Genomic DNA, 27,500 nt, shown 5'->3' with positions numbered 1-27,500 from the left:
GGACATTAGTGTGCAGCAAACTCCCTATAATGCAGTCCTTCTGTATGCCAGGAAGAGTGCTAAAAGTTGCCAATTGCTTACACTTGGTTTTTTAATGTGACTTGTCCAGTGGTTACAGAGTGTTAAGAGAACATATTGAGTGTGAACTCATTGCCTGCCCAGTGTGCATACAAATGTCTGTTGACTGCCAGACTATGATAAATCATTATATTGAAAAAATATGGCAATGTGCTGATTGTTGGCCTGAGGGTACACAGCTCCACACCATTAATGTTACACTGATATATGTCAGTAGTTTATTGATATCCAGTGGCAGATCTTAACATAGGTTGCAGCTTTCTCTGTGATGCACCCACATCAGCGTTGGGAAGAAAATACTGTAACTAGCTACTAACTGTATTACATTATACAATTGCATGACAGTAGTAAAACTATTTTCACAATAGTGTAGCTTGTCTAGCTACTTTTTACAATGATTTATAACATGACATGACAAATCACTACATTGTTCTTGTCACGTTGTATTGCACACGCAGCAGTCGAACAAACTGAGTTAATCATCAAATATATACAGTTCATATATTTATTTATTTTATATATTTAATTCTTCTTTTAATAGCTTTAATGTAGTTAACTGCTTTCTGTTAGTTACTTGTAGTGTAAGCCTAACTACCTACCATTCCAAATGAGTAGCTTGACAGTTTAGCTACTTTAAGTAACGTTAAATGCCTGAGAAGCATTTACTGTTTTGTTCCCGCTATTACTTTCTCGTCTTTTACTTGTTGATGCAAGTTCTTGGACTTTGCGAGTTCGACAAGAGAGAAATGCGATCGGTTCAAGGAATTTAAGAAACTCTTACATCAGCGAAAGATCACTTTTGCTCTGATGTTTCCGGTCAAACTGAGAATAGAAACAAAGGACGGTCGCAAAGTATTTACATGTCCCAATCAGGCAATGTCTTTTATAGAATCAATGGGTGAGTAAACCATTGGGTGTTTCTCATGTGAGTGGGTCGACTCGCTGTACTTACTCTGGCTTTTGAGGAAGCTGGGCGTCATTTTGGTTTCTTTTTTCTTTTTGCGTTGGCTCCGCCGAGCGGCTGGAGTTTGTTTTGTGGATAACACTTTTCCTTAAAGAAACTTTTGCATTGACGAAAGATTACTTTTGCACTTAAGTTCCCAGCCAGTTTGAAAGTGGACACTACGGATGACCGCAAAATATCTACATGCTCACACAAAGGATGTCTTTTATAAAGTTGACGGATTGTGTAAGTCATGGTATATACTTTTATGCAGCCTCCGAGTGAATTGACTCGACCACCCGGGGAACCGGGATGCCGGTTTTGTTTCTTTTTGTATTGGTACCGCCTAGCGGCTGGAGCTTGTTCTGTTGAGTAACACTCCTTTGGAACAGCTGTGGATTAATCTGTTCGTTCTTCGTGCTTATTCCTCCTGCTGGCTGGAGTTTGTTTTGTTGAGTATTTTTACGGGACATTGGAATGATTACGTCATCCGCTGAACTCATAACAGCTGGCTCACTGAACATTTGTTTATCTGTCTGAGGAATCTGAATGGTTTTAAATCAGCTGAAATTTGTTTTGTGGAAGATCACACCTTTGAGACAGTTCTGTGAATGAATCTACATGTTCTTTGTGTTCATTCTTCCTATTGGCTGGGGTTTATTTTACAAAGTATTTTCTGTTATGTAATTTTGCCTCACAAATTTGTGAGGCAAAATTGAGCAATCCGATGGCAAAGTTGTCGTGGGGGCTCGTGGGTGTTCATGGACCTTTTGAGTTTAGAGGGATTGTCGCCGGTTGGCACTTTCATGTGCGGGGTTAATGCGCACGTTTTTCTTTTTTCTGTTTGTTTTGTTCGGGGGGAAGTTCGGGATTTGATTGTTTCACTAATGGGGAATGTGGTCTGTATAATTTTGTTTTTGACACACAATTTATTTTTTCTACTATATCAAAATGTCAAATGTTAATATAAGTGTACTATCTCTCTCCACATGGAATGTGAATGGGTTGGGGCACCCCATAAAAAGAAGGAAGGTTATTACTTTTCTTAAATGTAAGAAATATGATATAGTGTTTCTTCAAGAAACACATCTCTCCCCGCAGGAAGCTGAAAAATTTGGGAAGATATGGGGTGGACATGTTTTCTTTAGTGTTGGCTCAAGTAAGAGCAAGGGAGTCATTATATTGTTGCCCCAGACTCTGTATTGTGGGCGATGGGGTGGTCATTGTCGTTGAGAATCGGCACATAAAGAGTTGGGTCCTAACGAGCGTCATGATCGCCAGACAAGTTATTTTAAGGGGTTGGAGGTCGGTTGGAGTGCCCTCATTTCATGAGTGGTGCTCGGAGATGGGGAGGGTGGCAGCCTTTGAGGAAGGTATGTATAGAAGGCTGGGAAATCTGGGGTTATTTGATAGGAAATGGGGCAGATATTTGGCCTTTTTGGAAGGCTTTCGGGGAGGGGTAGTGGAGAGGGATCTCTAGTTTTAAATATGTGAGTGCAATTTGACTGTTGTTTTGAAAATATGCTTATTTATTTATTTATTTATTTATTGTGTGTGCGTGTTTTGTGTTTTTTTGGTGGGGGTGTTCGGGGGGAAGGGTTTAATTGTACATAATTTGATTCTGCATTTTCTGTGATGTTTATTTAATTTGTTGAATGGAATCAATAAAAATTGTTAATATCATAATGACGAAAGTGGAGTCGCATGGTTTCTAGACCATATCTGTGCATGTGTGATTAGTGAGAGGTGTTTCTTTCTATTCTTTTCTGTTTATTTTTGAGCAACAATTTGTAAAGAACACAAAGGACATTAAAGGAAACATTTCAGTACAAGTGGATTGTGCGGATATCAGCTTTGTTTGGACACACATCACAGAACAAGTCAAACTAACTTATACTCTCGTAATGTGTTTTGAAAATGAACAATCACATTGGCTTTTTCTGTTGTATAATCACTTCGCTATTTGTGTTTTCAACACCAACATTTGTTGCGGTCCAATGGATCTTTCACATTTGTATTTGTAAGAGTATTCTGGGAGGTATTTTGGGGATAAATTTGTATGTGTTGACAGCCCTTATGGGGTGGGGTGGTGTAGTGTAGCGGCCAAAGCTCAGAGCTGGTGACAAGAAATGTGCTGGTTTGTGCCCCTTAAGGAACAAGCCTTGAGCTATCTGTTGTGTCCATGGCCAAGGCGTTTAAGATATAAAGGTCTGGTAAATTACTACTCTTTTCTCTGTGCAGGACCCTGCAAGGGTTGCTGAAGCAGCCAGGTGGGGAGGTGAGTCCTGTGGATGGACCTTTGAGCAGCATGACCTCCATCGGAGACAATGGCATCTCTGCCAGGATGCTTCGCAGCCACAGCGGTGAGCTCCCCAAAGTGTCAGTTCTCACCACTTTCTCTTTCCATACCTTACTGTTCTCTGCTCATACAACCATTGGGAAAAACATTAGATTAGACACATATGGATGCATAACCTTAAATAAACTCTCTAAAGGACTTGATGACATTCATGCACACATTTTAACAAATCAAAGAAGCAGTAACCTTTTCTAAGGAGCCCTGACTGTGCACGTTGGGCAGGCATGGCATGCCAGGCATCCAGTGGGTAGGTACACCATCCTTCTGGCGGCATAGGTGCATTCCAGCATGGAGAATCACTGTGAGAGTGAGCTTTGTTTCTCAAGGGGCTCAGCTCCTTAGAGTATTGCGTGAGAACACATATTATGAATCATTGGCTCACAGCTGCTCTAATTCTTTCCTAGAACTAAAAACAAAACACTAACCTTATCATCCACCCTAAGTCCTCCTCTTCTTATCCTACAGTAACTCTTTGTTCTCTTTCTCTATTATTTTCCTCCCAAATCTCATTTCTTAAGTCTCTGTCCTGTCTGTGTTCAAATTAAAAATCTTGCTTTGTCATCTCTCTGACTCCTTACCAGACAGAACGAATGTTTCTGTTTGAGTAATTGGAGTAATTTGAAGAGAAGTTTGATTTAGTGAGATTAATAAAGGGGGAATCTAGTAGAGGAGCTGAGGAGGAATAGGGAATGAAGGAAAATAAATGTGACAAGAGAATCTTCCTGGATGAATCTCACAAAAAATTGTTCTGGTCACATGTCTCCCCCAGATCAAAAGAAAAAAAAATAAAGAAGCCTGTTTTAGGAGCATTAAGTTTTTTTTTTATGTGACACTATTTTCAGGGGAATTAAGCACATTTCCCCTCCAAATTCTCATTATCATCATCATATTGCATTTTTTTAAATGATTTTTTTTTACTCCCAGGTGATTCTCAATAGATTCTCACTATTGCAATACAATAATTTGTTATTTAAAAAAAAAAAAAAAAAAAAAAAAGCATAATGGGGGTGCTAATTGTGATGAAAATATTATCACAATGCAATAAATCTCTACTAGTTAACGTTCTTAAAAAAAAAAAAAATCAAAAGATTCTTTATTTTTATTCTGTGGTGAAATGTTATCTTTTTTGACAGTTTTGTGAGATTCACATTTATTATCACATTAGTTGCTTGGTCTCAGGAGCACCTTCACATATGGCATGAGCTGCTTCTATGAATCTTGCCACTCATGTTTGAGAGATGTTTGATCATGATGAAGTGCCTTCGTGCATCTTTCTACACCTTCGCTTTTAATCCTTCATTTTCTCCTCCATAATTTCAATTTGTCCTCCAGAGCTAGAGGAAAATACATCTGTAACCTCCTTTTCTAACTCATCTATAAATGCAAGCGAGGTTGTCTCATCTGTGATTCCACTCGGTGGATTTACACAGGCGTGAGACGCAGCGGGCTTCAGACCGACAGTTGATATGGGGTTTATTCTGATAATCAGCGCCTGTGCCAAGCTTAAGCAGGACACTTTCCTTTCCTCTTTATGAGGTGGATTTAAGTTTTGCTCCACAGTGCTTAGAGGGTTTAATGTCTCTCTACATACTTTCTGCATTCTGAGTAATAGTGTGAAGGTTATAGCACTTGTGCTGTTTTAGGTCTTCCACTGGCAAGATGATGATTAATGCCAGGGTTCAAATGGCCTGACATATCTTCACAGAGACTTTTATCTGAATAAGGTAAAGTTGGGAATACACTGGGAATATTATACTGCCACCTTAAAGCGCAATTGTTTACACCAGCTGGTTTAAGTCCCTAAGGTTAAGAATTCACATGAGGTCTGGAAAGAAACATTGCTGTATATTGTGGCACCAATATGACAGTATGTTGTATACCAGCTGGAGAGAGAAGCTGACACCATTTAAAATTAAAGGATACAATTCAAAACCTCAATTTCACATGAATCCATAAAGCTTTTCTTAAAATATATTTACATTTATGTTTGCATGTGTTTGTATCTCTCATCACTAATATAAACAATTGCCAGATATTTTTATTAGATATTTTTAATCTGCTTTGAATACAGACTTGACGATTAAGGGCTTGATTCTTTCAGTGGCAAGGATGCCAGTGCTTAAAAAACATGGAAAATAATCTCCAAGCCGAATTACTATAATATGTGTGTAAAGTTTAATACGTTTTATTGACTGTCTTCATCATCATAATGAGTGTGTTTTAAATATTTATTCTCTATTGAACATAGTATTGTTCTTTAATATGATAATGTTTTGGTTTGATGTGCTTAGCCTGTGTATTATTTCTTAAACAAATTACCTCTTTTTTTTTTTCTTTTTTTTTGGAGAAATAATTGAACACTCACAAAGATAGAGATATCATTTTCCTTAGAGCCTAAACTAATTTGTCTAGAATATTCCAGCATTTTAGTAAAAGATCAAAGCACCATTAAGACTACATATAAATGAATTACTAATAAACAGAATATAACAAGCAAACTAAATGATACAGAAACTTCTTTACAAATATATTCATCAGCATCAACAACAGCTATTCTAATAGTGCACCCATTTGAAAAGGTAAATGGAAATAAGTATATTTAGACAACACCCACTGAATGGAATTATTCTTGCATACATAACTGAAATAAGGTTCATAGTTTTGCATGCACGTTCAGACAATAGCCTTATTCTAGCTAGCATATTCTCTCATCCCACAAGTCTTTTGTTTACCTATGTTTCCTTTCACATCATTCTCTCCTTCGGTATTGCCACTCCTCCCACCTAATTAACTTCTCATACTAAGCTGCCCAAGACACAAATATCAGCATTTTCTGTAAATTAGCTATCAAACAACTTTAAATAAGATAAGGGCTGTCAATCGATTAAAATATTTAATTGAATTAATTACATGGTGTTCAGAATAATTAATTGAATTAATCGCACATATAAATATTTGCTGAGAATGCCCCTCAAATAAAAACAATTCAATAATGATGAAATAATTAGAAATAGTTATCTTTAAATATTCACAAATTATATATAAAATATTATAAAACAAATATTTAGATAATTAAAATGCATTACATTATTGTGGCAGAGCAGTTAAGCATTGATAAGACTAGAATCCAATGCATTGTTTATTTGCATATTATTGAACAAAAGCCAATCATTGGCCTACAGTTCACAGCAATCCATTTTGCAAGTGAATTTGTCAATCAGTCCGAGATTTATTATGAGGGCTTGTCTAAAGATGCGCCAATGTAGGCCTACACCAGGGGCAGACTGGGAAGAGAAATCGGCCCGGGATTTTAAAAAGAAACTGGCCCAAAAGTTGCTGTCCTTTTCTGCATATCGTGGCACTGTTTTGTGGCCCATTCTGCATAACGTGGTGGCCCATTTCAGCTTATCGTGGCCCATTCGGCCCTGTTTCGTGGCCGGCCCTTGGGAAAAGTCCCGATTATCATGGTGGCCAGTCTGCCCCTGGCCTACACCTTTGTCAGACAGATGCTTTTAGAGCGTCTCACTTTGGTTATGTACACAATGGTATAAACATACCATTTTTAGGTCGCTATGTCAAGTTAAACATAGTTTAATACTTAGAAGAACATGTCCTGAGATCCCTTCATTTGGATTTGCGCTTCATCAATCTTTGTTTTAAATGTAAGGATGCATCTTTGTGTTGTGCTGAAAGGTTGATTTGTTCTCTGTATAATCAGCATGTTGCCTATTCACCTTATTCAGCTACGCCCCTTTTCAGTGCTCCGCTCTTCTGAATTTTGTCATCTAATTTCCTGTTTGTATTTAAGCTAAGAAGAGTCAATCTAAGTGGATTACGCATGGGAGCACAGAAAGTATTTTTCATCAAGAGTTGATGGTGTGAGTCTACACCACCCATTTACTACATTAAAATGCTCTTGAGATGTTTTTCTGTCACTGTAAAAGTTTGTTTTCTGACACTCACAAAGGTAAATTGGACCTGTCCTGGCATATCACATTCAGTCAGCTATGACACACTGCACTTTTTCATGATACAAGTGTTTCATTGTTTTACGTGTAATTCTGCTTGATTTGTTAAGGTTTCAGCTTGATAATTTGTGTTAAATATGTAGTTGACATGAAATTTCAAACAAGACAGCTCTTATTATTTTACATGCAAGTTCATGACATTAAAGAAAATGATTTGTACTTCTTTTTCACCCCACATTTTTTATTATTTTAAACATCTGCTTCCAGTTGTTATGACATCCCCTGAACACTTTAAAACACTCATGATAACAGAATTTCCAGCTATACAACCCGTACATCTACTTCTCTAGCTAATTATACTTAGACATCAATACCATAGAAATCTATATAGAATGCGCTAGACCAGAAGTTCAAAGACAAAATTTTCAAGATACCTGCGCACTAGTTTCTCTGGTGCATAAGGTGAATCGACCATTTCAAGGACTGTTCATTGGTGACGTCAAGGGACGTCACTGTTCCATGAACATTCCCTTCGTGTCAAAACAGAGACAATTTAGCAGAGATGAGCCACTTCTATTAAAATGAATGGAAGAAATTGGAATGCCCAACAGCAGCCAACGGTCATCGGAAACAATACAGCCTCAACACTGCTGCCTTTAAACGCAGAGCTCGCCTCTCATCTGGAGACTGGTCTCTACCTGCTGGCATCTTTGCGAGTCCAGGAACGGAGCGGTGAGGGTCCGGTGTGAGTTAGATGCGTCGCCGGACCCGCACCCCCAGCGCGAGTTAGATGAGACGCCGGGGGATTTTAGCATGTGTCGCGGCCGGGTGCTCAAATGAAGGAGATCAGCAGTTACAGAAATACTCAAACCAGCCCATCTGGCACCAACAATCATGCCACGCTCCAAATCACGGAGATCACATTTTTCCCCCATTTTGATGGTTTATGTGAACATTAGCTGAAGCTCCTGACCTGTATCTGCATGATTTTATGCACTGCACTGCTGCCGCATGACTGGCTGATTAGATAATCGCATGGATGATTGTTGGTGCCAGATGGGCTGGTTTGAGTATTTCTGTAACTGTTGATCTCCTGGGATTTTCACACACAACAGTCTCTAGAATTTACTCAGAATGGTGCCAAAAACAAAAAACATCCAGTGAGAGGCAGTTCTGCGGATGGAAATGCCTTGTTGATGAGAGAGGTCAACAGAGAATGTCCAGACTGGTTCGAACTGACAAAGTCTACGGTAACTCAGATAACCGCTCTGTATAATTGTGGTGAAAAGAATAGCATCTCAGAATGCTATCCTGAGATGCGGGTTGGTGCTGTTTTGGCGGCACGAGGGGGACCTACACAATATTAGGCAGGTGGTTTTAATGTTGTGGCTGATCGGTGTATCTCTAATGGTAATATGCTTTGCCAGCTAGTGTGGTAAAAAGTGCCCAAAGGCAACAAGCTTGGTTCAATGAAAGTAAATTGCATGCAATTAATACTCAGAATTACCCAGTTCCCTTGAACTGTGATGATGTCAGAACATTCTGCTGTTTTTTTTTTTGGTACTCTAAATCAAAGCATACTTGTGTAACAGCCGGCTTGTAAGCCGCAACAGTAAGGGAGACTACACGTTGGATATCATGCTCAAAGTATATAATTTATTAAAAAGGGGAAAAAAATAATAACACAATAACTGTTAACAAAAGAGAATAACACAAATCTTGATAGGGGAAAGGCCCCACATGAATGATGAGAGCCAGTTTTAAAAGCCCTCGCCACCTTCTGCACAAGTGAATCCATGTAGGATTAATGAGCAGGGCTCATCACTCGAAAAGAAGCACTAGCCCGCAAACACCAGGGAGAAGAAATAACTACGAGCCCAGCAGGGATCGTCACACTTATCTAAATTAACACACTGAATGGCACGCTCTTGGCTTTCATGCAACACTTATTTAAAACATTAAAAAAAAAAAAAAAATGTGTTTACGGCCACCAGGAAATGCCAGGGTAATTTTAGAATGTGTAACCCAAGTTTACTCTGAAAGAAAGGCTGTCCACATCTCATGTTGAACACACAGCCCATGTTTGTTTGTTTTTTTCCCCTTTTCTCCCCAATTTGGAATGCCCAATTCCCAATGCGCTCTAAGTCCTCGTGGTGGCGTAGTGACTCAAGTTGCCTCCGCGTCTGAGACATTCAATCTGCGCATCTTATCGCGTGGCTTGAGGAAACATAGTGCATGTGGAGGGTTCACGCTGTTCTCTGCGGCATCCACGCACAACTCACCATGCGCCCCACCGAGAGCGAGAACCGCATTATAAGGACCACGAGGAGGTTACCCCATGTGACTCTACCGTCCCTAGCAACTGGGCCAATTTGGTTGCTTAGGAGACCTGGCTGGAGTCACTCAGCACGCCCTGGATTTGAACTCACGACTCCAGGGGTAGTAGTCAGCGTCTTTACTCGCTGAGCTACACAGGCCCCACACACTGCCCATGTTAAATGAAACATGACTAATGAGTAATGGAACAAACAGGAAAGAGAAAAAAACAACAACATCTAACATTCCTTAATTGCATCAATGTCCTTCCTGTGCTGTCACCCACAGCTTACGAGTAAAAATAGGTCATCCAAGCTGGGGCATCAGAGTGCCCTGAACCACATCTCTACGGTCAATATAGGGTGGCTGATGAGGTGCTGCATATAGAATGAATTTAAGTAGGTCTCTTAGTTCAGCAAACAGACTCAAATTACGGCCTGTCTCGCACTTAAGTTAGGTCATATGACAAATATTCTAACAGTGTTGTAATTTGTGCTTTTTACAACAGAGCTCTTCAGTTTGTAGTCCTGAAACCTGGAAGAGAATTAGCATTTACAAACCATGGGTTTCCTTGCGAACCAACTTTTAGACGTAAAACTTACTTTTACCATTTATTTACACACATTCATACCTCAAAAGTGAATTTTGAACCACTGTGTGCTTTGAAAACATAAGTCGCTACAAAAGGATTACAATGGTTGTCCAACTTACTACACAAGGATTCAGCCTGATGTCACATTACGTGACTGTGGCAATATTTTTGCAAAATAATGTAACAAGGCTCCTTACTAATATCAGTTCTGAGTTTAAATGTCCACTGTGTGGCGCTAAAAGCGAGTTAAATGTTTTCTCAAACTTTTAATGACAGTTCTCTCATGCCATCCCAGTATGACTTTCTTTCTTCTGCAGAACACAAATGAAGATTTTTTAGAAGAATATCTCCGTAGGTCCATACAATGCAAGTGAATGGTGGCCAGGCCTTTGAAGCTCCAAAAAAGGAGATCAAGTCAGCATGAAGGTAATCCATACGATTTCAGTGGTTTAATCAAAGTCTTCTGAAGCGATCCAGTTGGTTGTGGGTGAGAACAGACCAAAATATAACTCCTTTTCACTGTGCATCTTGCCATTGCAGTATCTAGGCAGATCATGATTTCAAGCTCAATTACACTTCCTAGTGTTTGACGCATGTGCAGAGCTAGATGGCGCTATAGGAAGTGTAATTGAGCTTGAAATCATGATCTGCCTAGATACTGCTCTCAAGATGTACAGTGAAAAAGGAGTTAGATTTTGTTCTGTTCTCACCCAAAACCAACTGGATCACTTCAGAAGACATTGATTTAACCACTTGAGTTTGATAGATTATGTTTATGCTGACTTGATCTGCTTTTTGGAGCAACGCTCTATCCGTTGAGGTACCACGCAAATTGATCACACTTGAACAAGCTTGCAGTTTTAAAATGTAGTTGGTTATGAAATGCAAACATTTAAATAAGTACAACGAGCCACATAAAAATAATTTTACAAATATGTAGTTTATAGTTATGCAAAACAGACTGTTACAGAACAGTTTTAAAATTCACATTTAAGGAGTGATGGTTTCTAGGTTATGTTGTGGATTAAAACTAGAACATATCTTTAAGTACATATTAGCCATTGTCCTTATAAATGCTATTCTAAAAACACGTTAGAAAGAGCTAAGCCCTGGCGAATTAGCCTTTCGGGTTGGCTTAAATTGACATCACAACCGAACACCTCTTCAGTGAAGTATTCTCACCTGATTGTCTAAACAGGAGAATTGTATGCAAATTACAAAGTTTGGTTTAGTACACTCATGCACTGCTGGCATGTTTAGCTGTGACCTACAAGTTTTGTTTAACATGCTGATTTATTCAAGAACACTTCATAACATTGTTTGCTTTCAAGTTAGCTTCAGGGAGAAGTTTTCTTAAGGTATTTAGGCTTGCTGTAGTCTCACTCAGAAACTACATTTCATCAGAATTTAAACTGAATGGCCACATATCTATAAAGCACATTAATTAATTAATAGAGCCAGACCAGGGGGTCAACCAGGGTAGAGAGAGAGGGCAGCAAATAGGCAGGGGCCAGAGGGAAAAGGAGAAAAATTTGTGTCATCAAAGCACACAAAACTACAAACTGTAGGCACAAGAGACACACACACACACACACACACACACACACACACACACACACACACACAAACAACAACAGAAGCAAGGAAAAAAATATCAAAAGTGTGAGAGAGAGGTGCTCTTAGGAAACATTTAATCCCAAAGTTGGAAGATACTGAATCTTTGCTTCAAACCAGCTGAGTTCATGCCTCTCTCAGAATGTGCACTAAAATGCGTTATCATTGGGCAGGTTTTGGGCAGGATGGTTTAAGCTGAGTAGATGTGGAAATGCACATTATGAATTATAAAATTCTATGCTAGAAAGTCATCTCTCTCATCACTTTAGGCATCAGCTTGCTGCTGTGTCAGCAACACCCATCATACATGGTGGGAAAGCTTTAAGGCTTTAGGTCCCTCAAAACATCATCTACCCACCTAACTACTTAGAGTTATGTGAAATTTATTTAAAGTTATTCAGAGTTAAAATCTTGTGGGGAAATCTTCTGTCAAGGCAAATTGTAAATATGGATCTGCGTGTAAAATGTTTTTTTAAATTTTTTTTTATATATATTTTTCTTCCCTTCTTCTGTATTCCAGAGCAGTACCATCTAAACAACTCTGGCTTCTCTTTCGGTACACCAGTCGGACTGCCTCATCCTCAGAGCAACCTCAGCATACCAGGTCTTGCGCTAAATAAGTACAACTCTCTAAAGGCAGTTGGTAAGAAATCTTACGTGCACAAACACACTTCATTCACAGACGTTGAATTATTTCATGCTTCGTTGAATGCCATGAACAACAGTGCCTGAGTTTGACTGACAGAAATTGGGAAGCCCTCTGGTATGAGAGGACCACATTTGGGGCAGTACTACAAAGTTACTCAGTGTCACAAGTACTCAAACTAGGGTCCCAGTGCCTATGGCCACACGTTTACACAGACGTGCACATACACCGGACACATTTTCTGCAGTTGTTTTTGTCAGAATTACCAGCAGGATCCTTAATAGACTTACAACACCTACTACACAGTGACAATGGATTTTTATTATGGCAAAAGAAGTGTAATGAGGGTAATGATAAATCTAGTTCTTTCAGTTCATAGAGCCATTTCTTATAAAGCAATCCCCTTGTCTTTTACAGCTTCATTCAAAGTGATGCTTTATGAAGTAAATACCCAAGAGGCATAAAATGTTAAGAGGCAATCTGTTACTTTTCTTAATCTCTCAAATTTGTAAAAATAATCAAACAGCTCCTCTTGCATTTTGTCAAAGAACAACTCATTTTTTTAATTATTATTTTTATTTATCCCCTTTTCTCCCAATTTGGAATGCCCAATTCCCACTACTTAGTAGGTCCTTGTGGTGGTGCGGTTACTCACCTCAATCCGGGTGGCGGAGGACAAGTTTCAGTTGCCTCCACTTCTGATACAGCCAATCCATGCATCTTATCACGTGGCTCGCTGTGCATGACACCGCAGAGACTCCCAGCATGTGGAGGCTCATGCTACTCTCCGCGATCCACGCATAACTTACCACGCAACCCATTGAGAGCGAGAACCACTAATCGCGACCACGAGAAGGTTACCCTATGCTACTCTACCCTCCATAGCAACCGGGCCAGCTTGGTTGCTTAGGAGACCTGGCTGGAGTAACTCAGCACGCCTTGGATTCAAACTCACAACTCCAGGGGTCACAACTCCAATACTCGCTGAGCTACCCAGGCCCCCTAGAACAACTCATTTTTAATGACAGCAAAAGGGAGCTTGTGGGCATGAGAGGTGTTTGCTGTTGTCCAGTATTTATTTACTTTCAGGCAGGAACATTAGATTCTGGGAACTTATTAAGCCAATTGTAGAAAAATCACAAGGATTCAGTGACTTAGTGATGCATATATAATCTATACACATTATTAGCTGACAAATATGTACGTAAACATAACATTTCTGTGTCTGAAGTTACTGAACAAAGATCTGATGCCAGTCAGCACATTGTGATGATGATAATGATGATGCACTCTGACAATATAACCTTTGGAGTAAGCTCAAGGTTTTTCAGCCATCATCTACACAAATCACCTTTTGGCAAGAAGAAAGTAACAATGAATAAGAGAAATACGGCTAAAAATACAATTTGATGACTATGTTACTTGAAAGAATGCCACATGGCATCAGTTTACAAATTTGATGTAGGGTCCCACAATGGATTTGATGAGGCTGTGACCAAAAGCGCATCTACATGAATTTTACTCAATCCTTTTATTTCACAGTGTTTTTCGGGCATGTATGCCCATGCACAATCAGTATGTTTACAAGAACTACAAAGGTTTGATTTTAAACTAAAGCAATTATTCATCTTTTTAAAACAGCATTTAAACACTTTAGTCTGACTGTAATTGTACTAGCCTGGTTTTTACGAATTCAGACTAACAGACCTAGATTATGTATTTTAGTGCAGCTTTGTCCAGCATGTATTAATGTTAATCGGACCACAACTGCCTCTGCGTTGTGCACAGGCTCGAAAATACAGAGGGGATGCACAATGTGTACTGTATTGCCAGCACTTTCTCAACTGACGTCCTTCCTTCAAATATTGGATTATGCAATTTGTCATGTACAGGGGCGACGTGAGGGTTTTTTGGGCCCTTTGATAACTTTGCACTCTGAACCCCTATCTTATTGCATCCCGTACAAAAAAATGTTTTCTCATCAAAAGTTATTATTATGTTCATGTTTATTAATAATCATGATTGCGCATTTAATAAGAGATACTAAAAAACAAATCTGAGTTTGAAAAGTAATAATATAGAAATAAATAAATAAATTCATATATAGTATATACTGTATGTATATAGTTGGGACTGGCAACAGCGCAAACGCAGCCACAAAATCTTGTGCATGGCGCAATTCCAAAAATAAAATGCATGACACAATTCCAATTTTGTGGGCTGGTTCTGAGTGCTATATAACGAAGGATACAGCAGACCACCATGATCTGCCTAACTCTGCTGGGACTGTGCGGCAACACTCCACTACTGTGATCCTTCCACCTGAATCTTCTCTTTAACACATCAAAAATGCACTCGACTACACTGCGCATCTGGATATGTGCCAGGTTTAAACCCTCTTCTCCATCATTTGATAATTATTTAATGAATCACTGCTGCCATAATGGATAGAAAATGTACACAAGCATCTCTATGAAATAAAATCAAGTTTACTGCCTGCTTTCCTCGGACGGTAATAGTGCAATGTGTTTTTTTCACTGATTGCACCTGCTTAAACTAGATTGCAGGTGGTTAGTCAATAGGATGCAGGTTTTTGTGTATCCCGACGATGCAACCCCCTCCCCCCCCAAAAAAACCCACTATAGTAGCTTGATTATAACTGCACAAGTATACATACTGAATGTGTCCCCTGACAAACATTCACATGTCATGTATACACCTTCTATCTAAAACCTCCTGATTTACTCATCCAATACAAGAACAAACAGGACAAGTGCAGCAAGCAGACATTAATGTGGTGAGACAGAGTGAGCAGCTCGCAGGTAAATATCGTGAGAAGACAGATAAGTCATGTCTAAGGAATGACCTTTAAACATTTAAGGCAACATAAAGTCACTGCTTAATAAAATGGACAAGCTCTCAGTAGAGCTCTCAACAGGAGTCTTAGGAATACAAATGTTGCAGTTTCATGTACTTTTAAGAACTTCACTGAAAGCTGATGCTTCCAATACTGGATCTTTTTCACATACTGTGCAATCATAAGCAATAAGAAAAGGGAGGTAAACTTTCAGGACACATTAATGTAAAATCACTGGTTTGCAATGCATGCTGCAGTGCAAAGACCAAAGGTACAGGTACCTGGTGAAGGACTTTTCGCTCAACAAACAACACTATTTAAAAGATCCACCAGTGGGCATTTATATTGGATGGAAATGTTTCATGCTATTCTTTGATAAGATTTCTCATGTGGTGCTATGTCTGCCTCTCTAGCTCATGCTTGTTTCTTCTCCCTTACAGCTGATATTGCAAGCCGAGGCTACTACAAAAGTTATCCAGTAATGGAGTTCTCCCAGCATCATTCCCCACCTGTACCCTTCCAACCGGTGCTTATGCACCCAAAAGACAAGTCCTACCTTCACCAGGTCCTCCCCTCCCATGACATCCATTCCCCCCTTTCCATCTCAATCCCAACCAACCAGCTGGAGAGGACCCGCATCCCAAAGACCACCACCCACTCTCAAATCTCCAACTCAGCCTTCAAAGCTTGGGATTCTGGGCAAAGACACGTCCACCGGCAGACCTCACATCCAGGGCACTCCAATCGCAGACAGACTTACAGCAACAGGAGGCAGTACAGCACAGAAGCACTACCTGAGTTCCTTTCCCATCCCACAGGCTATGGGGGACACCCATTGTATCAGCCCCATCCCAAACTCAAGGCCTACCAGACAAACAGCAAGACAGAGGTAACTGTCTGAGAAAAAGGAAAAGAAGAAAACAACACCCCTGACTGTTATCGTGTTTGTCAGCAGGCTGTATACACAAAGAATACAATGTCATGTCATACTTTGGAACTCCTGGTTTCTCATGGTTTCTTTTCTGTCCCAGTTTACTGGCTTCATCTCTGATCTTTGTGTAACTGCAGCAGAACGCTCCTCTCTCAGACAACAATGATGTGAGTGTTCAGACCGAAATGCAGGAATGGCCCCTCAGGCCACATTAACTCAATGGGGACAGTGCAGTCATCACATCAGGCTAAATCAGTCATTAAAGAGAGTGAGAATGGGACATTATCCTGCTCATCTTTATAAAAACACAACCTCAGGATCAATTATGTGGAAAAACGACAACGTAAACTTGTTCTCCTGTCCAAGAACAGGGTCAAAGAGCAAAGAACGTCTACAAAAGCCAGATGTCTGCTCTCATACCAGGATTTGTGTATGAGCTTCCGTGGATGTGTTGAGGATTTTGTGTTGATGAGGAAAGTTCAACTTCAGATTTCACAGTCTTCCTCTGTGGTCTGAGCAGTAACTCTGCTTCAAGGTCAACATTTCATTAAATCACTAATTAGTTTTAAGGGAATGAGGTTGAGGGAAAACCTGTCACAAGGCATAATAATCCAGTTCCCGCCATGGGCAACAATCACCTTTGTACAAAAGAAACATGTTGCACTGTCAGTGAACATGAGGCAAAACCTGCTCACATGAAATGAAGAATTACACACACTGCCAAAGCCAACATAAAACTGATCAAGAACCACACAGTGCTCACACTTTCCAGTATTTCATCGAAACAGACATTCCGAAAATCCTGAAAACTGTTTCTAGACCCTGGATGCATTTTCTGCAAAAAGATCAGAGAGGAAATCTTGGTTTTTGATGCTGCATTAGTTTAACATCCAAACCACCTCAGACGTGGAGTGGAGCCATCAAATCATTTGAGATAATCCAACTTCATCATATCTTTCTGTTATATCTGTTACTGAATAACAATTTCTGAGTTTCTGTCTCCATTTCTCAAGACTGCTTGACTAAAAGTGTGAATCTTCACTGTCATGCTGAGCTGAGCAGCTCACTTACAGATTGTTGTCCTTAGTTGGTTGCCTCATGGTGCTCAAGAAAAGATGCACAGTCATGCTTGAAGATGCTTGCAGCTCAGAGCAATCATCTGGGAATGACGCACATCATTCCATAGATCAAGTTATGCAATGAATGAATGAATGAACGTTAGCTTTTCTGATACTACACTCAAAGCGCTTTACACATAGAGCCAATTAATGGATTGGGATTATTAGGAAGTCATGATTGATAAGAGCCAATGGGGGGAATTTGGCCAGGACACCGGGGTTACACCCCCTACTCTTTTCGAGAAGTATCCTGAGATTTTTAATGACCACAGAGAGTCAGGACCTTGGTTTAAGGTCTCATCCGAAGGACGGTGCCTTTTTACAGTATAGTGTCCCCATCACTATACTGGGGCATTAGGACCTTCAAAGACCGCAGGGTGAGCACCCCCTGCTGGACTCCCTAATACCTCTTCCAGCAGCAACCTTAGTTTTCCCAGGAGGTCTCCCATCCAGGTACTGACCAGGCTCACCTGCTTAGCTTCAGTAGGCAACCAGTCTTGAGCTACAGGGTGATATGGCAAAAATATCAGTTCTAGTGAATTAACCATGATTGAAATCAAGATCTCAAAGGCACTAGTTCTGTAGTAGGCAAACCTTGTACTATTTACCTTCTTTTGTTTGTCCTTCTTTCAACTTGGATCAGCAGAGTGAGTTAACAAAACTTTTACCTCAGAGACAATGTATCAAAACAGAAAAAAAGATCTAACTCAATACCATATACCACATCCGATAGGACAGATAACCTTTTCTGCAGTCGAACAGAGACTCTGATAGGAAATCTAAAAAGTTTTATTTCTGAATATTTACAAATGTTTGTAGTCAAAAATTTAAAGTGCTTCCCATTTTCTAGTATTGAGTCATGCTTTTCTCCAACCCAGATGTTTTTGTGAACTAGACACTTCTGCTTTTTCACATTTATATTGAGCATCTTAAATGCATTTCTGTATTCCTGTACATAAATTGTATTTAATAACTACACAGACTATTACATTTTAGAAATTTTTAAAAGATAGGCTTTATGAAATAAAAGTGTGAATATAGGCTACTATTTGTTACATTGTAAATGTTACTTATGTGTTGTGTATTAGTTGTGAGATGTTAAATAACTATTTGAATAAGGGCTTTTAACTTCAATTGGAGTTAAGAGGAGATAGGAAATTAATTAGGAGATTGAAATTTTAACATTTTAAGTTGAAATCAAAACTAGAAAACATAATATATAGCTAGAATATATTTTGCAAGAATATTTACGGATATGCATACAGGTAAAAAAACAAAAAAACAATTCCAAATCAACATGATCAGGGGCCGTTCACACCGAACAAGTTATTACGCCAAAAAAAAAAAAGAAGCTATACACAGCGCAAAAGAACGCAGGTGTCTCGAGACGCGCATTTTAAAGTTGTAGTTAAAGGAACAGTTCACTCAAAAATGAAAATTCTCTCATTATTTACTCACCTTCATGACATCCCAGATGTGTATGACTTTATTTCTTCTGCAGAACACAAATGAAGATTTTTAGAAGAATATCTCAGCTCTGTAGGTCCATACATTGCAAGTGAATGGTGACCAAAATTTTGAAGCTCCAATCCACAGTCCGAAATAGAACTCTTTTTCACTAGAAATCTTGACATCATCAGTCTCCTTGTCGATCATAATTTCAAGCTCGAGTACACTTTTTCAATTACACTTACATTTCAAGCTCATCTGTGCATGGGTCAAGCACTAAGAAGTGCAATCAAGCTTGAAATCATAATTGTTTTTAGAGACTGCACTGGAAAGATATACAGTGCAAACTGAGTTATATTTTGGTATGTTCTCACTCAAAACTGATTGGATCGCTTCAGAAGACATGAATGAAACCACTTGAGTTGTATGGATATCTTTTATGCAGCCTTTATGTGCTTTTATGAGCTTCAAAGTTTTGGAATCCATTCACTTGTACGGAATGGACCTACAGTGCTGAGATATTCTTCTAAAAAATTGTGTTCTACAGAAGAAAGAAAGTCATACACATCTGGTATGTATTTAAAATGATGAGAGAATTTAAATTTTTGGGTGAATTATTCCTTAAACTTGACACGACGTCTGTGCAAGGCTTCTGCGCGAGACCTTAGAAAACAACGAGACGTTGCAACGTCAAAGATTATCCATCTAGATTATGTTTACATAATGAAAAGAAGTGAAAAACATCACAGACGGACGCAAAAACGTGTATGGTGAGAACAGCCCCCAAGGGCTTTGAAGTAAAAAGTGTTTTCAAATTTGGATTTGCAATGTCTCTTTTTGAAATAAAAGTACTAAAAAAAATAATAATAATAAAAAATAATCACAATTTTTGCAGTGTTAGTTTTTGTGTGTAATAATTGAGTATTTTATTTTATAAGCCTATTTACATACATGTTATAAATTCTTGAAGTCATGGCATGGTTCTTTCCCAAACTTAATGCCATTGAGACCATCATCCCTCATGGACAGGCAGGGGTGAACTGGGAAAAGAAATCGGCCTGGGATTTTACATAGAAACTGGCCCAAAAGTTGTTGAAGGGGGGTGTCGCTATCCTTTTCTGCATATCGTGGTGCCGTTTTGTGGCCCATTCGGCCCCGTTTCGCGGCCGGCCAACCAGGAAAAGTCCCGGTTCTCCCGATGGCCAGTCTGCCCCTGTGGACAGGTAAAATTCAGAAGGGTTTGGTGGTCGTCCATGCAGAAAACACAACTCGCCACAAGGAACACCTCAAGACTCTTTTCTCGAATTTTGAAGAAAATCTGTGCTGTATCTCTCTCGCCATCCTTTGGTCACTGATGGTAGCTCAGTGTTGTGTAAAACTCTCAGGTACAAGAATCACAACAAAAGCACTACAAATTATATATTGCCAATTGAAAAACATGAGTTTCCTAAATTGAAACAAGCAGTTGAAGTTATATTCTCTTAAAAGAAATGCATGGAGGAGTTTGTGTGGCGTACATTCAGAGAGATTTCACTAATTTACTCATTTTTATTTTAAAATAATTCTGCAGGCATCTTTCTTTTTTTAAACATAAAAAAGTAGAAATAATAAAATTTGCTTTTGACTTTGCAAAAAGCAGAATAATAAGTAATCAAATGGGAAGAATGCTTTCTAAATGCACTGTGTATGTTTGAGTGCAGGTGCAACAATAAAACACTCCTAAACATAGCATTTTTTCCCTTTTATTATTTTCCTTTTTTTTTTTTAAATAAGTTCCAAATACTCTGAAACCTGGACCCCAGCACTGACCTCCACCAGCTAATTAATACAATCAGTGGGAAAAAAACAAAGGTTTTGTCAATATTATGATTCTAAAGTACAGCAATGCATAGAGATCTGGTGAACGTCACCAAACCTGATTCCCTGCATAGCCCATTACATTGGGCTGTTTCTTTAGACCAGAGCACCACTTGGGTCAGCTTAAGTGCAAAGCAGGAGAAACCAAAATGCCAAATAAGCAGTGGTTTGGTATTTCATATTTTTCATCCTTTTAGTTTTTTTCACTGTGTGAAAATTGTGATGCTGGGAGAGATGTCAGGAACCAATAAGAGAGAGGAAATACACTTAACTCCACAGCAGTTCCTGAATGACAGCACCACTGTAACCACATTGTTGTTCTGGGGTCATAGCTTACTTAAAGGAATTTTCTTGGTTCAATACAAGTTAAGCTCAATCGACAGCATTTGTGGCATAATATTGATTACCACAAACATTTATTTTGACTCATCCCTCCTTTTCTTAAAAATAAAATTAAAATAAAATCTGGGTTACAGTGAGGCACTTACAATGGAAGTGAATGGGGGCCAATTTTTTAATGTTAAATACTTTAATACTCACTTTTTCAAAACTAGCATGATTTTAGTGTGATAACATCACTTACTAAAATTTTCTGTGTAAAGGTATAACCAATTTTACAACTTCGTTGCCATGACAATGTAGGCTAATGTCAACAAACCCTAAAATGACTAAAAATGACCATTTAAACTTTACAGCTCTTTTAAACTTTTAAAAAAGTTTTAAAAGAAGAATTAATGTAAGTGTTTTTAGAAAATTATAAGCTTAACATCTGTCTTTCCAAAAATTGGCCATATTCACTTCCATTGTGCCTCACTGTAACCTCCATTTTTGCTTTTTTTAAAGAAAAGGATGGACGTGTCGAAATACATTTTTGTGGTTATCAATATTATGCCTCAAATGCTGTCGATTGAGCTTAACTTGTATTGAACCTGGAATATTCCTTTAAGATGGGCAGAAAACAATATACTACACGCTACTTAAGAAGGATTATCATCTCTTCCAGTGGAGATTGTGCTACCTGGTGTGATTGAAAGCAGTCAAAAGGACTGAATGAACTCATCTCATGGATGCAGACAACTGGTCTAATAGCTGAACCAAGGAATGGACTTGTCGGAGATAAAATGGTCAGGCCAACATTAGTTGGGTTTTTGGAGGAGAGGGAAGATGGTGGCCAGGGGTCCAGATTGGTCTCTTTGTTGGCAAAGGCAATAGTGCCGTGTAATGTAAAACATTTGAGTATGATTTGATAAACAAGAGCTTAAAATTCAGTGCTTAAGAGGACCTGTTTAAATACCATCCAGCAATCTTGTGGAATATGAAGAAAAAATAAAGCTGTACAGCATAAGAAACAGCATGTGCGTCTGGCGTTTTTTGTGTACAGCCACAGTAAGGTTGAAGGTGCTAAATTGTGTGTTGTTAAGCAATTAAGACCAATGGCTACAAACAGGAGTCCCAATGGAGCTGCAGATCTGAACTGTCCAAAAAGTCTGCAGAGAAAACACTGGGTGGTGTGTGTGAGCTCAGAGGGGCTAGAACCATACCCCCACTGTTACAATTATTGTTCCCTCCTCCCACAGGTATGTCCAGCCAATCCATGCCATCCAGAGTGGGGTCTTCAAAGTATAGGCTGGTTGGGTGGGGTGAGAAGCTCAGGTCACTGGTGTCCATTGGAGATGAGGGATGGTCCAGAATACTGGAAGTGCTCAGCATTTGGTTGTGGAGGTCATCAATCAATGTCAATGGACCATCTGGCTCCGCACCTAGAAGAGGCGCTCCAGTGGTGCTCTCCAGAAAGTCCTCAAGGCGGCCAGTTCCCAAGCAGGGTCTGCCTTGTGTGTCTGGGAGCTGCTGGGAAGGATTAGGGTCAGGGTGATGTGTGGCTGGTGAGAGGTGGAGCGGGAAAGGAGGTGGAGAGGGGGTGGGAGGGCTGGAGTGGAGGTCTGACAAGGAGGGGTCCTGATTGGCTTTTAATCCAGATGAAATTTCTGGTTCAAAAGGGCGCACAAGAGAGAACAACCACAAAAATTAAAGTTTTCAAGCTACAACTGTCATGTACATAGTGAACTAAATTATATTTCCTGACTAAGAGCGCTTCAAAGGATTTCTAAATTCGAATGATTTCAAAAGAGCTCTTTTTTTTTTACCTCCACTCTTGATTAGGATTTCAAACAGGTCATCTATTTGCTGGTTGTTAGAGACATTTTCCTGTAAAAAGAGCATTTTTTGACATTACTAGAAGACAGAACAGTGGAAGGAAGGAAAGGAAGGAAGGAAAGAAAGAAAGAAAGAAAGAAAGATAGGGTCATACTTTGAAAGGTTGAGGGAGGTGAGGGTTCGGCTTTGGGGAGGAAGGGGTGAACAAAGTGTGCCGATCAAAGGTTGGGCAAACCTCCTCCTAAAAAAGAAGGAGATGATAGGTAGAGGGAAAATGGAAAGCTCAAAAAAGAAGAGGGAGAAAAAGGAAAAAGACATGGGTATTCATGATATATGTTGATCTAACAGTGCTATACCTTAAATGAAGGGGGTGAGGAGGATTTGCTCAATGGGTTGGACTCCTCACAGAAGAAGGGCTCAAAGCTGGGTGGTGCAGATACTGGCTGGCTAAATTCTTGAACTGTAGTGGTGTTCAAGTGGAGCCCTAATTTCTGCACCTGAAAGTGGGAGAGCAATGGATGCTTGAAAAACTCCAGAATTTGTTAAATCAAAAGAGTGTCAAAGAGCTGTAAAGATATCTCATATAAATGCTCCTTTTCAGAACACATCCATGTATTGCAAGCACATACTTTGGTGATGGGCTCTCTGACAGCTTGTGATTGGTTGACAGAACTAGTGATCTCAGAAGATGATTGGCTAGGGAGCTTGGTAGGTGTAGACTGTAATCTCTGAAACCCAACAAAACCGAGGTTTATGAATGGTACTTAGTCAAGAATAAACAATGATATATGTATCTAGCCTATAGCCACCTGCAGAGTAATCCGTCCATTGGATTTGCTCTGAGGAGACTTTCCCGTCAGGCTGTCCACACTGTTACTGGTGAGTGCAATTAGATAACGGTTGCCGTTGCTATCAGTGACCAGTGTGGGTGTGGCGTGAGCCTTCAGGAGATCCAGTGGGAAAGATGTGGTAAACTGAGTACCAGACTGATGGTTGACAAACACTTGTGAAATCTGTAAAAGAAACAAATAAAGGGAAAAAGAGGGTAAGTACTGCAAGAAAGAAAAATCAGAGCATTTGCAAGAAGTCTTCACAATGACATACAAACAACTATATCTGAGCTATCAGAAGAGAGGGAAATGCTGCTGACCTGTGGTGTCTGTAACTGCTGTTGCTGCTGATTTTGTGATTTCTGCTGCTTCTGATTTGTTTGGAGTTGCTTTTGCTGACTCTGCTGGATGATGAGCTGCTGTAGCTTTTGTTGTTGCTGCTGTTGCAGCAACTGTATCTTCTTTTGCTGCAACTGTATCTTCTTTTGCTGCTGCAATTGATTCTTCTGCTGCTGCTGCTGCAGTTGATTCTGCTGCTTCTTTTGCAGTACCTGTGTTGTCTGCTGCTGATGCTGTAACTGATTCTTCAGCTGTTGCTGATGTTGTTGTAAATGTGTCTTTTGCTGCTGCAGTAATTGTGTCTTCTGCTGCTGTTGTTGCAATACCTGTGTCTTCCCTTGCTCTTGCTGGAGTTTTGTAAGGTCCACTTGCATTTGTTGTTGCTGATTTCGATGTTCCAGTAACTGCGTCCTCAGTTTCTGTACATTTGGTAGCTCCACCAGCATGTGCTGCTGCTGCAGTTGTTGTTGCTGCTGCACCTGAAGCCGGTGATTCTGTTGCAGCTTGAGCAGTGTCTGCTGTGAACACTGTGTCTGCATCTTCTTCGGGGGCTGGACTTGCTTCTGTAAGTCCTCTGATGTGTCCATTTCCACCTTGATCTCTTCCTTCACCCTCACCTCCACTCCGTTGGGGAGCGATGGTATTTCAGAGGTAATGGTGCTGTCCATGCCGTCTGTGGCTGCTCCACGCTTACCCTGCTCCAGCTGAGAGCGCAGGGTCTCCACAAGCCTCTGCTTCTGCCTGAGCATACGTGTCAGCTCCTCTATCTGCTTGTCCTTCTCCTGAAGCATTTGGTCTTTGTCCAGAGTAGGCACTGCTGATCCTGCTGCAGTCACCAGAGCTGGATCTTGAGGCTGCGCAGCTGACAGTGGACTTGGGTGAGAAAGCCTGCAAGAGGCCTGCATCTGCCCAAGAGGCTCCTCTTTAATCGGGGAGGGATGCTCTGGAGAGGGGTGCAGGGTAAGCTGGGTGAGAGGTGAGCTAACCTGTTAAGGGAAAGAGACAAGTTCTTAAGATACTCACCTATCATGCCACACACATCACTTTCATTATGTGATAAAGAAGCTTTGTAATGCATGAACTATTCCTTTAAAACCCTCAGACCTACCATTTCTCCAAACACATCCCCATTGCAGCTGGTCTCATCTGGACTCAATCCAGCCAAAGAACGGTCAGAGGGGGTAGGAGATACAGGAGGAGAGGAGCTAGTGCTGCTGAAGCGCATAATTTGAGGTGGAGTTGTGGTGCGGACCCTGGTGGTAGCTGCCATGGGAAAGGCTGACATTTTAACAGTCGTGTCTTTCGCTTGATGTGGGACAGCACCAGATGACTGAGTTGAAACCTGCTGTAACTGAGCAGGCACAGTTTTCACAGCACCAGCCCCTGATACCGAGGAACTGCAGTTCTGTTCCTGGTAGTTTTTCAGTCGTTCGATGAGATCGTTCTTAGTCCCTGATACTGTCAGACCCCTCAGTTTGAGCTCATGTTTAAGCTCAGCAACCTAGAAGGGAAATAAACAATACATTTGTTCTTGTTTTGTATGAGCAGGGTTTCCACACATTTTAACCAATGAATTTCCATGGCTTTTGTCATATGTGATAACTGGTTCATAAAGATAGCACTCACAAAGAGCAATTTCTAGCCGAGGATATATTTTAGAGCGGCGCATAACTTGAAAAATGTATCTTGACTATAGAAATTTCCATGACTTGTGATTATTTTAACTTCTATGACTATTCCAGGTCTGGAAATCACCCTTTTCAAATACCCTGATATGTCCAGGTTTTCCATGACTGTGGGAACCCTGTATGAGTAAATAAATTGCAACTGTTGCCCACTTTGAATTCATCCAGGTTTGCAGGCAAATTGCTGGGCTTAGCTCCTCCCACTGTAGGCTGGCTCTGACGAGTAGGCCCATTCTGACTGGAGGAGGCTGTAGAGCAGGTGGAAGTTGTCTGGGATGGGCCAGGATTGGTGGAAGGTTGTTGCTTTTCAGCAGGAAGTCTAGAAATGCGCACAGAGTTGATATTAATCTTTGTAGCCAATAATTCACTGCACAAAATGCATTGTGTGGCCAGCGCAAACCACGTTGATCCTCATAGCAAGTGATCGTGTATTAAATGTAGTCTGGGCCGTATTTTATTTTATCTTGCATGGTTTTGTTCATGGTTTTCGTGGATGAAAGTAGGTCACACAACATGTTGGCATGCTTCTACCAAGTGACAAATGAATTTGCTCTTTGAGTTTGATTGGACTCACAGGCTTTAACTTGAACAACAAAAGATATGGGAGGTGTTCTCTCCTCTCTTTGATGTTGATGACTCTAATAATTGTGCTATTCTAAATATGCACAATTATATGGTTAGTTGCATTTTTCTCTGCTGTCCCTGACCTAGTCAGAACAGACCTGGCTGCCACCCATATTTGGGTCACGACCCACCAATTGAGAACCACTGCTCTGGCCAACATTCACAGATATGCATATGCAGAATTATAACACATTAACATGCCTAGACGGAATCTGCGAGTGCAAACTTCAGCAGAAAACTCAGGCCACTTACACACTACAAATTTTCGTGAGTGACAACCGCATTTAAATGCGGGAGTGAATCCCCTAAATTACTGTTCCATGTGTGTACGGAATACAGGAGTGACTCCCGCAATTGCGATGACTGACAAGTGCAGTCAACGCTGTAGCTTCTCGCGCATGTGAAACATGAATGCCACCAGTTTAACCCGTTTTTAGTTCGCCATTTTTAAGCAAAGATATTATCCAATAGAGATGTATTATCATCTGACAATGTTTAGTTAACTGCCGTCGACATAATCGTCGTGTTTTGGTCACGTGCGTCTAAGAGGCCGATGTTAAACAGCGCACGCGCTCTGGACTGTAATGTACAGGTTACCCCGAGACCGCAGTGATGATGAGAGAAACTTCAGCAGAGAGAAAAAGGCTGTAATATATGAATGAATGAAGACACATACCTCTGTAAGTGTGATTTACAACAGGAGAAAACAGACACATCTCACACGCGCCATTAATCACGGCATTAACAACTAGTTTTTCAGTTCGGTTCCATACACACTGCGTGGAATTTTTGAAAATGCGGTTGTCACTACCTGAATTTTTCAGGAGTTAATACGGTTGTAAAATGCAGTTGTCACTCCCGTATTTTTCTGAACGGTGTGTGTACAGAACAGGATTAAGCACTAAAAGGTGAACTGACAACCAAATTTAGTTGCAGTGTGTACGTGGCCTCAGAGAATCTTGATATCTATCATTCATAAAAGTTCTATGCATTCCCCATCCCTGTTGGCATGTTTGTTTATGAATTATTTTTTGCCAAATCCATGGTGCTTTTGCCTTCCAATAAGAGTGTAGTACTGTCAGGTCCATTTAAAACATTTTGCTATTTTAAAATCCCTTCCACTGATTTATGATTTAAAAA

The 27,500-nt window shown here is 40.1% G+C and overlaps 2 protein-coding genes across 5 annotated transcripts in view; one reads left to right on the top strand and one right to left on the bottom strand.

Moving 5' to 3' along the window:
- Window positions 1–20,694, top strand: part of LOC127426826 (protein shisa-9-like) — a 35,466-nt gene extending 14,772 nt beyond the window's left edge. The window contains exons 3-5 of the mRNA XM_051673856.1: window positions 3,263–3,384; window positions 12,391–12,513; window positions 15,814–20,694. Coding sequence (XP_051529816.1) covers window positions 3,263–3,384; window positions 12,391–12,513; window positions 15,814–16,274 — 706 coding nt within the window. The 3' untranslated portion in view covers window positions 16,275–20,694. The remainder of the gene's footprint in view (window positions 1–3,262; window positions 3,385–12,390; window positions 12,514–15,813) is intronic.
- Window positions 20,598–27,500, bottom strand: part of LOC127426915 (myocardin-related transcription factor A-like) — a 44,262-nt gene continuing 37,359 nt past the window's right edge. For 3 of the 4 annotated variants that reach the window (XM_051674049.1, XM_051674050.1, XM_051674052.1), the window contains 9 exons: window positions 25,890–26,055; window positions 25,160–25,552; window positions 24,033–25,037; window positions 23,692–23,895; window positions 23,512–23,610; window positions 23,239–23,379; window positions 23,037–23,123; window positions 22,873–22,933; window positions 20,598–22,713 (listed from right to left, as the gene is read on the bottom strand). In XM_051674049.1, the coding sequence (XP_051530009.1) occupies window positions 22,166–22,713; window positions 22,873–22,933; window positions 23,037–23,123; window positions 23,239–23,379; window positions 23,512–23,610; window positions 23,692–23,895; window positions 24,033–25,037; window positions 25,160–25,552; window positions 25,890–26,055 (2,704 nt within the window). In that variant the 3' untranslated portion in view covers window positions 20,598–22,165. The remainder of the gene's footprint in view (window positions 22,714–22,872; window positions 22,934–23,036; window positions 23,124–23,238; window positions 23,380–23,511; window positions 23,611–23,691; window positions 23,896–24,032; window positions 25,038–25,159; window positions 25,553–25,889; window positions 26,056–27,500) is intronic. The other variant, XM_051674051.1, reaches the window with a different exon arrangement.

The sequence above is a fragment of the Myxocyprinus asiaticus genome, chromosome 36 (genome assembly GCF_019703515.2).
Source record: "Myxocyprinus asiaticus isolate MX2 ecotype Aquarium Trade chromosome 36, UBuf_Myxa_2, whole genome shotgun sequence".
Lineage (NCBI taxonomy): Eukaryota > Metazoa > Chordata > Actinopteri > Cypriniformes > Catostomidae > Myxocyprinus > Myxocyprinus asiaticus.
This window is presented reverse-complemented; position numbering and strand designations above follow the sequence as displayed.